This window comes from Elephantulus edwardii, unplaced genomic scaffold (assembly GCF_000299155.1).
Source record: "Elephantulus edwardii isolate Elephantulus edwardi_28Jun2011 unplaced genomic scaffold, EleEdw1.0 scaffold00025, whole genome shotgun sequence".
Taxonomy (NCBI): Eukaryota; Metazoa; Chordata; class Mammalia; order Macroscelidea; family Macroscelididae; genus Elephantulus; species Elephantulus edwardii.
In genome coordinates, this window is record NW_006399775.1 from 13,234,618 (window position 1) to 13,251,496 (window position 16,879).

Genomic DNA, 16,879 nt, shown 5'->3' on the forward strand with positions numbered 1-16,879 from the left:
AACAACAACAACAGTTTAAATAATTAAAACTAACTTTAAGAGTGTTACTCCAGATGACATCTCATATAATTTAGCAAACACATATTCTTGGGTACAGCTCAAGAACTATCGAGTCAATAACTCAGGAGACAGAACTCAGGAATCTTTAACTAAATGCTAGTGATCTGATTAAAGCTTAAAAAAACTTGAAATACAACACTACTTATTTGATTCTGAAATCTCTTAAATGACTGAACTTTATTCTTAGCAAGCACTGAAAATCTTTGTCCTGTCTTCCTGCCTAGCGTTTTATAAATCTTGTGATTATTTCTTTATAAAAAAATAAGCTCAAGTTACTTTAAGAGCCTTTCATGATTATAATAATATTCAACAAATTTAATAGCTTCTAGATGTCTTAGTTATGTCAAACTCAAATATCATTGCCATCAAGATGTAATCGAGTAGAAGAATATCCATTTTTCTCCTGTACAACAGATGGTGGATTCAAATAGGCAGAAATGTAACACTTTTAAGGTTAGTAGTGCAACTCCCAATAGACTACTCCATCCGAACTCTAGTGTTGCTATAACAAATATACCATAAGTGGATGGCTTTAACAAATGGAAATTCATTTTCTCTCACAGTTTAGAATATTAGAAACCAGAACACCTGCTGTCAGATGGCAGCCATCCCTTGTGTGATCTGGATATTCCCAAGGCTTCCAGTATATCTTCATGGTGGTCCACACAGGTCACCCTGGCTCAGTTACAGCCCCTTGTGGGGTCAGGACCACTGGAGATGTCACCTAATAACTCTAAGAGAAGCTTTTCCCCATTGGTCAGCTCAAGATGAAAATTCTGGTCTCTTTCAGCATCTGTAGACACGATATTCCTTAGATATCTCTGTGTACCCTGGGCATCGGTCTTTTTTCTGGATCGAGGAGGTTCATTACACAGGTACACTCGATCCAAAAGACATGCTCTGCTCCTTGTTCTTCTTTCTTCGTAGTACTAAGATCCCCCTTTCTTTCGTCCCTTCTCTCCCCCTGCAGGAAAACTCTCCTAACATCAGATTAGCACTGAGACCTAATTGAGAGTGTCTCATCTCATCCTAATCCACTTACAACTGACTGGCTGATAACATCAGATTTCATCATATGGTGATCACATCATTGTGTCACTACCTCTCATTCTGTCTTACTAACATCGGTAAGGTTAAGATTTACAACATGTTGGATAATTAGATAATAAAATGGAAGATAATTACATAATACTGAGAATTTTATTTTGGGGTAACATAACTCAATCCATAACACAGGGAAAGCTGGTAGTGGCAAGATAGTCACACTCCAAGTCTTTACCTGTAAAGGGTCTGTTTGCTTGGACATCGTTAACTAGAATCTACTTACAGAAAAAAAATAGGATTCGTTTTTTCACTTACAGTTCCTCCTAACTAGCCAAAGTGTTTCAAAACTGCATAAGTACCTGGTAGAAGCTTAATGGGTTACATATGGGTAAAGCAGAAAGCTTAGCAGGTAAGGAAGAGAAGCATGGGCATTTTTACACCTTGGTTTAGAGCCTAAATAAGTAGTTACCAGAAGAGATTTCAGAAAGAACAATTGGATTTTTTTGTTGGTCTCTTCATAAGAGTATTCAACCAAGTTAAGTCAATAGGTATAAGTAGTCAAGTTACTCATCATCCAAGGTACTGATGATGTTTTTGATACTCTACGGACTTAATTTTCATTGGACAGTCTTACAGTTCTACTAGTGACCCTTTAAGTATTAAAGCTTTGAAAAAGAATAGAAGTCATAAACTATTTCTGACGACATCAGGCACATTCAGTGTGATATGGCGTAAACTATAAACTATTTCAAAACTCTTCCTACTTAACAGTATCTTGCCTACTAAAGCTATTAATTAATTATAATAACATGAAACCAAAATGGTAGTTAGATCAAAAGGAGACTATCTAGTATTGTATTTAGTAACATTAAAGAGGAAAAACTGGCTCTAATCTCCAAAATTCTAGTGCCTGAGAACCACTGCAGTAATGTGTATATTTATTGTCAGTCAAACTGGTATGTAATGCTTTAAAAATATATTTATAGATAGATATATGTTATTAGCTTTCATTGAGTGAATTATGATTCATAATGACCCTATGAACAACAGATCTACACCATGTCCTATCTTGTGCCCCCTTCATTATGTCTGACAAACTTGAGCCTATTTCCGTAGTCCCTGGGTCAGTCCATCTCATTGCAGCTCTCCCTCTCCTTTACTGACCTCTCTAAGCATGATGTCCCCTTCCAATTACTGGTCCCTCCTAACACATGCCCAAAATGTGAGACAAAGCTTTGTCATCTTTGCCTCCAAGAACTATGGCTGCACTTTCCCCAAGACATACCTGCTCATTCTTTTTGTAGTGTATGAGATATTCAGTACTCCATAAAACATAAATATCTAAAATGTGTAATAATATAACACATTGTTGATTTTTAAAACTAAAGAACAATACTGGGAAAAGTAATACTAGAAATCTTCAATTTGAAAGAGAGAGTGAAGAAAAATTGGAAACACCTTTTAAAATAATATATTCAGCCTTAGCACGTTCTAAAAAGGATTCATGGTAGATTAAAGCCCTTTGTCATTTTGGGTTGACCTTGTCCTAACATCAAAACGAAATGATGTATAATTCTGGCTGATAAAACCAGGTACAGTACAACTCATCTATTACTATCATGTCTTACAGTGTCTCATTTTGTTTTTAAATTAATGTGTTTCCATTAGCTTTTATCATTTTTTTTTCTAAAAAAGTTTCATACGTATTCATAGTGGGGGAAAACTGTCTTTCTCTTGTATGTTAAAAATAAAATAATGTTCTACCAATAAAGGTCAATGGTATGCCTCAAAATTACAGCAGGATTAAAAGGCAAGTAAATGAGAAAAGTGCATTTAAAGTATTGGGGAAAAAGTTTGCTGGAATGTTTCAACTCCTACCTTACAATAAGTTTTACAGCAATTCAATCATGAAGCAAAGGTCATCTGCCTGAGTTTCAAACTCACTACAAAAAGAGGTGTGGCCCTCGCTTCTCCCCTAAGGTGAGAGCCACACTAAAAGGCAAGGCAAAACAGAAGAATCATTTCACCTGATGGGCAGCTGAGCTTCATGTACAGGAAAACAGATGTGTATGTATATCGTAATCATCTATCTGATGTTATTCTCTTCTAGTTTATAGTTGGGATCTCTGGTATCTATCAGTTCATTTGCTCCTTTCCTCATTCAAGTACAATGCTTTAAATTGTATGTTGTCTTTATGGTAATTCCGACTTCTTTTTGAAACTGGTATTGTTGACTCCTTTTATGAATGAATAAATAATTTACGTTTTTTCAGCAGGATAAGGGTAACACATTGTGGTGTCACAGGTTTACTTGTTCAAAAGGGCTCTCCCACCATTGGTTATTTTTTTTTATTTTGTGATGAAGTAGTGATTGTATTAAGAAGATAGGATTAGGGTGGGATACAAACCCTACCCCTCTTAGAGGCCTAACAAAGCTCATGGATGCTCAAAGCTGGCTCTCTTGGGATGCTTGCTCTCCTGGAACACAAATCCAGCTGCATCACAACTGACAGTCAACAGAATTCTATCTCATCACTCACCAGTCTCTGCCACATTGGCTCGCATCACTCACAGCCACGTGAGTCATTTCCCTGGCAAGTCTGAGTGAGATTCTGTGAGATCTTCAAGTGAACCACAAAACCCAAGGGACATAGAAAGTGGGAGAACCAAACCAAAGAGAAAGGGTTGGTGTTGGAAATCATGGAGTGGAACAGCAGATCAAACATTTGGGACACTGTTGACTTCTGTCTTTTAGTAACTAGCCTGATACAAGTCCTAGCAGAACGGATTATAAATTCAGGAAGCAAAAAATTAGATAAAAAGTTCCATCAAGAATATTCGTACTGCCTTAATAGAAGTTTGGGGTTTTTTTTTTCCATTTTGAACTCTTTTGGCCTATTCCTTTCCACTTTTATTTTATACGGAAATTGAATTTTGTACTTTGCTTTACACAATAATGATCATATTGTCTTAAAATTTTAACATTCTACTTTATTTCTCTCCTCCTCTCATTGTCCAGCTCTCTGACACATAGCAAGTGATTACAAAGACCATGGCCTATATCAGGTGCACCTTAGTCTCCAGATTAACATCATTGCTCTTCAGTACTTTGGAGAGGTCTCTAACAGCAGACTTTCCCATCACAAAAAATCTTTTCATTTCCTGGCTGCTGGTGCCAAGAGTGTTGATTGTGGACCCAAGCAAACTAAAGCCATTAACAATCTCAATCTCTTTACCATCCATCATGATGCTGCCAATCAGCCTAGTGGTGAGAATCTTTTTTTTCTTGATATTGAGCCTCATTCCATATTGAAGACTGCATGCAGTCCTTGATCTCCTATAGCAATCGCTTCAGGTCCTCCTTAGTTTCAGCAAGCAGAGTTGTGTCATTTGCATAACGCAGACCGTTGATAAATCTTCCTCCAATCCTGATGCCATATTTCTCCTCATAGAGCCTAGCCTCCTGGATAATCCTTTCTGCATATAGAATGAAAAGGTATGGAGATAGGGATGATAGAAGGAGAACTGATGTCTTTGAGCTATGGTGTTGGAGAAGAGTATTGAATATACCATGGACTGCTAAGAGAACAAACAGGTTTGTCCAGAGAGGGTTAAACCAGGCTGCTCTTTGGAGGCAAGGATTCTGAAGCTTTGTCTGACATATTTTGGAAACGTTGCAAGGAGGGACAAGTCCTTAGAGAGGGACGTCACGCTTGGGAGCGTGGAGGGACAGTGCAGAGATGAAGACCCTCTATGAGATGGATTGATTTAGTGACTGGGGTAATGGGAGTAGCTGTGTCAGAGACAGAGAGAATGGCACAGGATAGAGCAGGGCTGTTATACTATGAGTTGCAGGTGACTCAATGGCACATAACAGCAACAAAAACAACAATTTTATTTATGTAACAATTCTTTTTTTTTATTTATGTAACAATTCTTAAACCAACTTTTATTAGAAATTTGTACCTTACTGAGCATGATGAGTAAACACTCTCCCACTGAGAACAACATTTTGACATTTTAATTTTCTCATTTTTTGAAATTATTAGTACCATACAAATGCCTGTGAAAACCCACCAGAAGGTCAGCTATGAGTCAGTTCCAACTCTGTGGTACACAACAACAAACACACAACAGACAAAGGAATTACAGAGTCAATAATACAATCATTTACTAATAAACTTGACCGTAACAATTTTAAATACCTCATCTATATACGAGAATAGCAATTTCAATATACCTTTCTCAGCAATGAACATTCTTTATAATTTGTTAACAGCTACTCTGGCACCATTCGCCATGTGATAAGGTTAACTAGGCAAAGGTCTTGTATCAATTCTGGCATGACCTTATAAACAATTTCCAGTACCACTGCCGAAAATAATGCATACCCTGCACACCATCTACAGCATCTCTGTAAGGTACGTAAAGTAGACATTTTAACTTTCCTTTCAGAGGTGAGGAAAATCCATTTGCTCAAGGTCAAATGGTTAGAGCCATGCTTTGAGCTGAATCTGGATCTCCCAAATATCCAATGTTAATTATACTCCAGTAGACAATACAGCAAGTAGTCACCTGGATCAAATGGTAATGACAGCCTAAAACTCTGGACCGAAATCTGTGCCCTAGTCTCGTCTTAGCTAGAAAGAGAGCTCTGTACAATTAAAGAAGTCACATGTTATGCTAAGATGGTAGGCCACCTTGCTTCTCAATAGCTTATATTATTAAAACTTACATAACTTTAAAACCAAAACATAAAATGGTGAAATTAATATTAAACAGAATGAGCATAAATTATGGGATACAATTATTATATATAATATCCTTTAAAGATGATATACTTTATTTTTAAAAAATTTTTGAACACCAAAGAAAGTCTTATTTTTGTGTTGCATTAGTTGGGTTTTTTCCCTCAAATATTGCTTGAAAAATCAAGAGCAAAATGGTTACAAAACTAAGAATAGGCTTAGCAATTAACATGTATATATTTGTCAGAAATAGTTACCTGATTATCATATTTAAGAGACTGTGTCCCAACCAAAAACCGAATAGCATCTGTTTCTGCAGTTTGAGGTGTTAACGCACGTGCCTGGAAGAGGAAAAAAAATATACCCATAAACATTTATGAAACTAGGCTTAATACAGACAGACCAAAAAGAAGTTTATCTCCTTTAATGTACAAAGTTTCTGGAAGGCATTTAGATATATATAGATACTACTGTGATGCTAAACACTGTGACACTGATGTGTCAAATGTGATAATGTTTACCCATGGTGGACAGTGTTTGTTGGAGCTCCCCAATTAAAACAAGCTTGGAAGCAGGAGTGGCATCCATTTCCGAAATGGCTTGCCTCCAGAAACTCTATGAACAATGCTCAGGTCTTTCATTCATTGGACTGCTAGGAGTCGTCTATGACTTGACAGCACTTAACAATAACAACAACATATATATAGATATATATTAATGTATATATACTTTGAAACATAATTCCACTTCAAAAAGTTTAATGGGCACAAAAGTAAAGCAATAAAGATGCAAATGACTTATATGGCAATGACTAATTTTTTAAATGTAAACATAATTTTCAACAGTAATTGACACATTACCTAATTCATAGTTCAATAGCAGGGTAGAATATGTCTTCCAGCAACAGCAGAATAAATGGCTGAAACCAATTCTGCAGACAACAATCAGAAAAACTAAGCAAAAAACTCTAAACCTGTTTTAAAGTTTCAGAGAGCAACAAAAGGGTTTTTTGGCTATCTTTTTGTTTGTTTTGGGGGAATTTTTTTTTATGATAGGAATTGAAAAAGGAGAACTGCCTGGCCCACTTTCACCTAACAGTATTTGTCAATTAAGAATGCCTGCAAGGAGTCTGATACTAAGAAGTCTGACAAATTCATGATGCTCAGAGTACAAAAAAAAGTGTGGGAACCACCAAGAAGATGGTAAATCTGTTAGGCTTTGGGTTGATCCTAAAGGATTACAACTTACAAAGACAAGTGATCAGTTCTGACACACTCAAACCCAGCTTCAAATCATCCATCCTTGTGGAACTAAGGGGATCTGTGCATGTTTGTCTAGCCAGCCTCCTACCAGAAGTAAAAATAAATCCCCTGACAAAAATAGCATCCAAATTTCCCACACTTTTTCAAATGAAATATCTAATAATAAAAACAGTAACCAATCATACAATGATATAACAATGATGCCACCACATGCCAAGAAGCACAAAAAGGAATGAAGAAAGAGCTAAGACTACTCAGGTGGGCAGCACAGGAAGCAAGTGCCAACCTCTTAAGATTTGAATGAACGCTATTTATTGGAGAATATTCTTTAAAACTATGCCATGTGAGTGATGAAAGCAGCAAGGTTAGTAGAAAGAGAAGTGGAAATTCAATGCATTTGCAGCAAAGACCTCAGGCAAGCCTAGACAGCTTTAGCGCTAGGATGACACGTCAGAGTTGAGGCAATTTACTACACTGTGAGCTCAGCAGCGTAGTCAGTAAGGAGTTTTGTTACTACTCAAAAGTGGCACATCTCTGGTGGCTTAAAACCACCAGCTGCTCCTGGGGAGAAGGATGAGCACTCTCCTCGCATGTACAGCTTCAGAAAACCCACTGGAGTGTCAGCTACGCATTGGTTCCATTCCAATGGCAATATGTTGAACTGTCTACACTTGATAAGTCAGTCACTTGATATAGTGTTCTTAGGAAAGAGAATTACGCTTACACAGAGTGGCAATCTTCAGTTAAAGGCAATTCTAGGAGTGGCACCCTGCTGAGAAGAATTAACCATAATTAACTCCCAATACTGAATTCTTAAAATTTTTAAAAATCTGAGCAATATATCACAGTATTTGTTTTCATAATTATGCCTAATATGAGTTCTGTGTGTGTAATCCAGTGGTTCAACTCAATCAGCAGCTCCAAAAGAGAAAGATGGGCTGTCGCCTCTTCTGAAGATTTACAGTCTCAGGGTCACTATGAGTCAGAAAAGAATCAATGGCAGTAAGGAGTTCTGAGTTTGAAGTATAATACGGTCACAAATCAAAAGATAAGAAGTTCAGGCACAGAATCTGAAATGTGAGAAGAAAAGATAACACTGTCATTAATATTATACAGGAACTAATACTTCAGGCTTGTACATTTAAATCATGATCTTAGTACAACCATTACCTCTGCCTGGAAAAAGTTCGTATTTTTTTGCTCCTTGTGGTAGGCAGGCAGAACAAAGGGTTGCCCCTAAAATGTCCACATTTTAATCCCTGGAAACTGACTATTTCACCTTACAAGGCAAAGGGACTTTACAGATAGGATGAAGGATGTTGAGGTCAGATTATGTATACACATGAGTCCTTAGAATTGGAGAGTCTCCAATGTCTGTGGTGTGAGAACATGACCATAAACTGAATAGAATTAGAGACAGCAGGAGAAAAATTTCAGCGAGCAATGAAAGAAAACTGGTAAGTCACTGCCGGTTTCTAACAGGAAGGTGTCCTTGAGCATGTAACGCCGGCCGCATCTAGAAGTTCGAAAAAACATAAGGAAATAAATGTTCCCTAGAGCCTCCAGAAAGGAGACTTTACAAGGCTCTGCCAATGCCTTGATTTTAACCTGGTCAGGCTCATGTCAGGTTTATGGTCTACACAACTACACAATTTATACAACAACACAACTATTGCTATTGAGGTGGCGATGGTGTGTACTGTTGAGTCAGAACCGATTTATACCTAACCCTCCAGCAGGTTTCGGGAGGCAGTTAATCACGTGGGAGGAGACTGCCCATCCTCCCACACAGCAACTGGTGGATTCAGGCTGCACCCCATCAGCCAAAAGAGCTCCCTCACACAACTATAAGATAATTAATTTAATATAGTAAGTCACTATGTGATTATTGGTATGTCCACTGTGTCCACACAAAGTTGACTTCCTATTTCCTCACAAAAACATCTAATTCCTATATAGTTCTTCCAGTTTTTTTAAATAATTCTTTTCAAAATAAGATTTTAAAAGTAGTTTCACAGTTGTCTTAACCATTTAGTCTGTCTCGTTTTAATATGGTGTCCCCAACTAGAGCAAAACAACAAGATTTCCTGGACCTCTGATTTAAAAAAAAAAAAAAAATTTAAAAAATTAATTAATTTAGTTGGACCATTTTTATGTATTTCACTTAGAAGGCATGAGTAGGTATATACTCCAAACCTTGTCCAAAAGAGGTAGTGTCACACACAAACATACACACCCAAAATATCAAATTCTTCAGTACATTTTAATAATACCATGAAAATATGTACCTAAAGTAGTATTCACATTATTAGATGTTTGGAGAAAAATATAATTGACGCAAACTATATTAAGTACTTTTAGCACCATATTAGCTGGCATCATCTTGATCAGGTGACATTACCCCTCGGTTCCTGTGCCCGTCCTGCCTGGTTTAGCAGCATTCTCAGATGCTAGCTGGCACCTTGCAGAACCTCCTTCTACACTTTGGCCCTCACGCCAAAAGGGCAACACCAATGAACAGCAGCCAGCCTATAAAAGTGCATCATCCTGCTTTGCCGGCTGTGTTTCTTAACTGGAAGGCATCAGCAATCAGCATCCACAGGAATACAGTGCTGGAGAAGAACAGAGCCAGGGACCTTCCTGCAAACCACCAGAGAAAATGATGAAGAGAGTCAGGGAACTTGGTCTCACCACTCCACAGACCAAGAAGAGCAACAGACGACTTCAGGAGCAAGGCCTGCAATCAGAAAACAACAAGCCTTCCACAGCAAAGAAAGGAATAGAAGCCATTCCCACCCATCCCAAGATGCAGCAAACTGCCAAATGACCAGACAGGTATGATCATAGGCAGGGTGAATTGGCCTTCCCCTCCTATGGGAGTGTTGAGCTCCCAACTGAAGTAGTCCTCTCTTGAGTCAAGGAACCTCATAGAAATTCAGGCAGAATGAACAGCCCCATTAGCTTTTGGAGAAGTGAGCTCCACAGTCAAGGTAGACAGACCAAGGACCTGTCAAGGACCCAAGCAAGAAAATTCTCTGTCACAGTAATGACATGGAAAAAACAGATGATATCTCAGTCTACACAAAACCAAAAGACAATTTAACCCCCAAAAGGTGATCAAAATATAGATTTCCTGAAGCCAGAAAGTCTGATGGAACTCTCTGGCACAGAATTCAAAAGAACAGTGATAGAATATTTTCAATAGGTGAATGAAAAACTCAAAAGAATTGAAGGATTCTACAAGCAAAACCCAAGAGGAACATAAAAAAAATCAAGACAATGTAGATAAAACAAATGAGGCATTAGAACTCTAGAAAAACAAGGTACTGCAAATCAGTATTAGGAAAAGCATCTCAGAAGCTGTCATTATGTTGAGCAGAATTGAAGAGATGGAGCACAGAATCAGTGAAACAGAAGACAGACTTCTGAGTACCGATCTACCAAAGCAAAAGCAGAATCAAAATGGAAAGAAAATTTTAAAAGCCCAAGAACAATGTGGGACACCATTAAGAGGAATAACTTGTGCAAAACTGGAATCCCAGAAGAAGGAAGAAAAAAAAAAGGCACTGAGAAAGTTGTGGAAGAGTTATTAGAAGAAAACTTTCCGGAAATAATGAAGAATAAAAGAATACAAGAAGCCAGGGAGAGCGGGCGGCAGGGAGAAAAGTGCAACAATGAATGAATGGAAACCCTAAGTCTCTGTAAACTTTCATTAAAATTAATTTTTTTTAAAAAAATTCCTTTTTTTGAAGTGGGGGGGGGAAGAATACAAGAAGCTGAGTGAACACCACATAGAATAGACTACAAAATAAAAACACCAAGGCATATCATAATCAAATTCACCAGAATCAAAGACAAGGAGGGAATTCTGAAAGCAGCTTGGGAATAATTAAAAGTAACTGATAAAGGAAAGCCAATATATAATCAAATGCTGATTTCTCAGCAGAAACCATGAGAGCAAGAAAACAGTGGAAGAAAATATATCAACACTCAAAGAACAACTTTCAACCAAGAATATTGTATCCAGCATAACTCAACTATGATGGAGAGATCAAGATGCTCTCAGTAAAGCAGGAACGAAGGAAGTTTGTAAAAACAAGAGCAATGCTGAAGGAAATAGTAAAATCCTTCTCCCAGAGAAACCACAGAAAGGAAGATCAAAGTACCTAGCAACAATGCCAAAAAAAGCCACAAAATGATACTAGTAAAACCTTGCTTTCTTAATAGCTACACTGACTGTGAATGATTTAAATAGACCAGCGAAGAGAGAAAGCATAAAAGATTGGATAAAAAACCAAAACCCATCACCATCCTGTGTACAAGAGACACATTTAAAAAGTGAAAATTAAGACAGATCAAGTACATCTGTGGAGAGAATCATTGGTGAAACTCCATATGAGCTGTGAAATTAGGGCAGGTGCAACTGTGAAACAGACCATAAGCTACTCATATTCAAGATCAAACTGAAGCTAAAGAAAGTTAAATCCAGAGAAACAAAACTTTGACCTTGAGTCTACGGCACCTAAATTTAAAAACAATCTCTGGAACAGATGTGAGGCCTTGAATACTAAGGAAGGACAGATGAGCTGTGGGAGGATATAAAAAATATCATGCATGATGAATGCAAAAGGTCATTGCAAAGACAGAGGAGAAAGACAAGACAGAGATGGATGTCAAAAGAGATTAAATATTGCAAGATAGCACCGAGAAGTCAAAGGAAAGGTAAGAAAGCAGGAAGTTAAGGAGCTGAACATAAGATTTCAAAGGATGACCTGACAGGACAAAATAAAGTATTTTAATGAAATGTGGGGGGGGAAATTGGAGTTAGAAACTCAAAGGAGTCAAAATTTTTTGGCATTTAAGCTGAAGGAACTAAAGAAAAAATTCAAGCCTCAAGTTGTAATATTTAAGGATGGTATGGACATCATGCTTGGGAGGGTGGAGGGACGGCGCAGGAGGGGAAGACCCTCTATGAGATGGATTGACTCGGTGATTGGGGTAATCGGGATGGGTGTGTCAGAGGCAGTGCGGTTGGCGCAGGATAAAGCAGGATTTAGGGCTGTTGTGCATAGGGTCGCTATGAGTCGCAAACGACTCGACAGCACATAACAACAACAACATAGGCAGAATACTGAATGATCTAGAAAGCATTAAAAGAAGATGTAATGAGTACACAGAGTCACTATACCAAAAAGACTTTGCTGACACTGAAGAATTTCATAAAACAACGTATTACCAAGAGGCAATGGTGACAAAGAAGGAAGTTCAAGCTGCTGTAAAGGAATTGGCAAAAAACAAGACCCCAGGAATTGATGGAATACTAACTGACATATTTCAGCAAACAAATGTTGTCCTGGAGGAGCTCATCAGGTTGTGCCAAGAAATTTGGAATGAAAGAGATCCATACTTATTCCCATTCCAAAAAGAGGTGACTCGACAGGGTGTGGAAATTATTGAGCAATATCTCAAATACCACACACAAGTAAAATCTTGTTGAAGATTATACAAAGACAACTGGAACAATCCATTGGTAGAGAACTACAAGAAACACAAGCTAGGTTTATAAGAGGCTATGGCACTAGAGATATTATTGCCAATGTCAGATGGATCTTGGATAAAAAGCAGAGTACCAGAGGAATATCTATCTATGTTTTATAGACTATGTCAAGACTGTGTGGATCACACACATTGTGGCTAATCTTGAGAAGAATGGAAACCCCAGAACACCTGATTGTGCTCATGCAAAACCTATATTTGGACCAGGAAACACTGTATGATTCAAAATTGAAAAAAGTCTGTGTTGGTTGACTGCATACCTCAAGCCTCATTTCTGCAACCAAGCCTTTTCAATCTATATTTGGAACAGGTCATTCAAGAGGCTGGGCTTTATGAGGAGGGATACAGCATCAAGACTGGAGGAAGACTCATCAACACCCTGCGATAGGCAGATGACACAATCTTGCTTGCTGAAACTGAGGAGGACCCTGAAGCATGTGCTGCAGAAGGTCATGTCCTGCAGTTTTAAATACAGACTGAAGTTCAACATCAAGATGAAGATTCTCGCCACTGGGCCAATTAGTAGCACCACAACAGATGGAGACGAGGTTGTTAACAATTTCAGCTTCCCTGGAGCCACAATCAATACTCTTGATACCAGCAGTCAGGAAATTAAGAGACAAATTGCACTGGGGAATTTTGCCAGGGACCTCTTCAATGTGCTAAAGAATAATGATGTAAGTCTAGGGACTAAGGTGAGCCTGATTCAGTCCATGGTCTCCACAATTACTTCTTGTGCATGAGTTATTGCTGCTGTTGTTGTTGTTGCTAGGTGCCATCGAGTCAAATATGACTCACAGCCACCCCATGAACAAAAGATCCAAACCTGTTCTATCCTACTTAGGGGTTTTTCATTATGCTTTGAAGTCTATCCATACTGTAGATTAGGGCTCCTAAAGTTGCTCCTACTTTTTCCTCTGAAGAACTTCACAGTTTTGGGTTTTACTTCTAGGTACTGGATCCACTTTGAGTTGGCTTTTGTGTATGTGACCTGTGAGTCTTGCTTTAGTTTTCAACAGATGGTTTTGTTAAAACCATTTGTTAAAGAAGTTGTTGTTTCCCCACTTAACAGAGCCTGTCTCCTTCTCAAAGGTCAGCTGATCATAGATAGATGAGTTTATTTCTGTTTCTCCACTCTTTTCCATTGATCTATGGATCTCTCACTGTGCCAGTACCATACTGGTACATAGAAAGACATGGAGAGATTGTATTTCTCATTCACAGCTGGGTGGAATGTAAAATGGTACAACCACTATGGAAGGTAGACTAGTGCTTTTTCAAAAAGTTGAAAATAGAAATAATATTTTACAAGCTATCTCCAAAACTCTGTAGTCAAAGACCTCTTCAAATTATTCAAAAGCAGTTACGTCAGTTTGAAGACTAATGTGTACCTGATTCAGGCCATTTCAGTCATTTGCTATGCACCTGAGAGCTGGAAAGTAAGAATGACAGAAAAAGAACTGATGCTTTTGAACTGTGGTATTGAAAAAAAAGAGTACTGACTATCCGATGGACCACCAAAAGAACAAACGGATATATATTGGTCAAGATGCACTCAAACTCCTTGAAGGCAAAGATGAAGCAGCTTCATCTCACACATTTCTGGCATGTGGCTAGGAAAGGCTATTCCTTGCTTGGGAAGGTGGAGGGACTGTGAAGGATAGGAAGATCCTCAACCTGGTGTCAAGACAGTGACTGCAGTATTGAGGTTGAGTGTGTCAAAGACGATAAGGATGGCACAGAATAGGATAGGATTCATATCTCTTCTTCATGGGTCACTATGAGTTGTGCTCAACTTAACAGCATCTAGTACCAAAAACATCCCACTACTATGAATATATCCTAAAGAAACTAGAGCCATGACAGAGACAAATGCATGCACACCCATGTTTATTGCACAATTATTCACAAGAGTGAGGAGATGAAAGCTGCCCAAGTGCCCATCAACAAACAAATCGATAGTAAAACTGTGTTACATCCACACAATGAAATAATACACAGCACTGAAAAAAACAATGAAATTGTAAAACCTTACACAATATGGATGAGTCTAGAAGACAATATGCTGAGTGAAGTAACTCAGTCACCAAAGGGCAAATACTGCATAGAACCACCAATGTAAACAGGACAGAGACACAAAAGAGGACAGCAGGGGAAGAATGGATGAATACTACTCTGGAAAGGGAGAGGGATTATGTGAAGTGAATGGATATTGTGTTTATGACAACTGGCAATCTGGAAAAAAAATGCATTATAAAGTGAACTGGGGTAATCAGAAGGAAGAAAAAGGATCAGTGAATAAATGAAAACACATCCTTTCTGTAAACTTTGACTAAAGTCATATTTTTAAAAATTACAACAAACCTAAATTTATCAAAATGCAACTATAAATCATCTTTACAGAAGAGAGGGCTAAATGTCATCACTTTAAGATTGAGGGAAAACAAAAAAAGTTATTTGAGTAGTTGTTATCCTAAAAAAGATTGAAAAGGTATGGAGAGCAGATGCATCCCCAATGAACTCCTTTTATGATTCTGAAATATGTAGTGTTTTGTTGTTCTGTTCTGAGGACTGCTTCCTGGGACAAGAATAGGCTTCTCATGTGCACAATCAAGTGTTCTGGGATTCCCATTCTTCTCAAGGTTAGCTAAATTTGTCATGATGTACACAGTCAAGTGCCTTTGCATAGTCAACGAAACACTGATAGACATTCCTCTGGCATTCTCTGCTTTCAGCCAAGATCCATCTGACATTGACTATGATGTCCCTAGTGCCATGGCTTCTTTTAAACCCAGCTTGTATTTCTAGTAGTTCTCTATCAATGTATTCTTCGAGTCATTTTTGGGTAATATTGAGCTAGATTTTGCTTGCATGTGGTATCCTTGATATTGTTTCATAATTTCCACACTCTGGGATCACGTTGAAAAAAAAATTAAAATACATATGAATCTCTTCCAGTCAGTAGGCCAGGTTGCTGTTGTCCAGATTTCCTGGCACAACTTGGTGAGCACATCCAGGGCAGTATCTGTTTGCTGAAATATAGCAATTGGAATTACATAAATTCCTGGGACCTTGTTTTTTCTAGAACAGCCTGAACTTCCTCCTTCATCACCATTGTCTCTTGGTTATATGTTGCTTCTTCTGTGTCAACCAATTCTTTTTAATATAGTAACTCAGTGTACTCCTTCTATCTTCTTTAGAAGCTTCCTCAATCATTCAATATTTTGCCCATATCACCTTTAAGTATTGTAACTTGAGGCTTGAATTTTTTATTCTCAGTTTCTTCAGCTTAAGAAATTTCAAGTGAGTTTGGCCCTTTTTACTCTGACTTCAATTCTTTGCATATGTTGTTATAATATTTTGCTTTGTCTTCCTGAGATGCCCTTTGAATTCTCCTTTTCTGCTCCCTGACTTTCTGATTTCTCCCCTTTGCTTTGGTTTCTTGGTGCTCTAGAGCACTATTTTGTCTCTTTGACATTTCTCCTGTCTTTGAAATTACCTTTTTCATTCATTATGGATGATATACTTGATATCCTTCCACAGCTCTTCTGGATTTCATTCATTAGTGTCAAAAGAACACTCAAATGTGTTCTTGAGTTGGTTTTTAAATTCAGGTGGAATAGTTTCAAGGTCAAATTTTGGTTCTTGTGGATTTCATTTTCTTTAGCTTCAGTTTGAACTTGCATGAGTAACTGATTATCTGTTCCACAATCAGCACCTGACCTAATCTTTGCAATTGCTTGCTATGTGTCAGAGAGCTGGACAATGTCTAGGGATGATAGAGAATTGATGCCTTTGAGCTCTGGTGCTGGAGAAGACTGTTGAATATACTATGGACTTGCCAGGACAACTAACAGGTTTGTCCTGTACAGAGTGAAATAATGCTGCTCCTTAGAAGCAGGGATTCTGAGGCTTCATCTGACATACTTTGGGCATTTCAAGGAGGGACTGGTCCTTGGAGAGGGACATGAAGCTTAGAAAGGTGGAGGGACAGAGAAAGAGAGGGAGACCAATGACAAGATGGATTAATTCAGTGACTAGGGTAATTAGAGTAGGTGTGTCAGAGACAGTAAAGTTGGTACAGAAGAGAGCAAGTTTCAGGGCTGTTGTACATAGGGTCACTATGAGTTGCACATAAAAACAATAAACATGGGAGGTCTGGTGACCTAGTGGTAAGAAGCTGCACTGCCATCCCAGAGGTACACAGTT

General features: G+C 38.1%; 1 protein-coding gene across 1 annotated transcript in view; it reads right to left on the minus strand.

The window, feature by feature from the left end:
• The window catches only part of TSSC1 (tumor suppressing subtransferable candidate 1), a 269,381-nt gene extending 262,372 nt beyond the window's left edge, over positions 1 to 7,009 (minus strand). The window contains exons 1-2 of the mRNA XM_006882920.1: positions 6,971 to 7,009; positions 6,110 to 6,193 (exon numbers count right to left, since the gene is read on the minus strand). Of these exons, the coding sequence (XP_006882982.1) occupies positions 6,110 to 6,193; positions 6,971 to 7,009 (123 nt within the window). The remainder of the gene's footprint in view (positions 1 to 6,109; positions 6,194 to 6,970) is intronic.
• Positions 7,010 to 16,879: the final 9,870 nt, after the last annotated feature.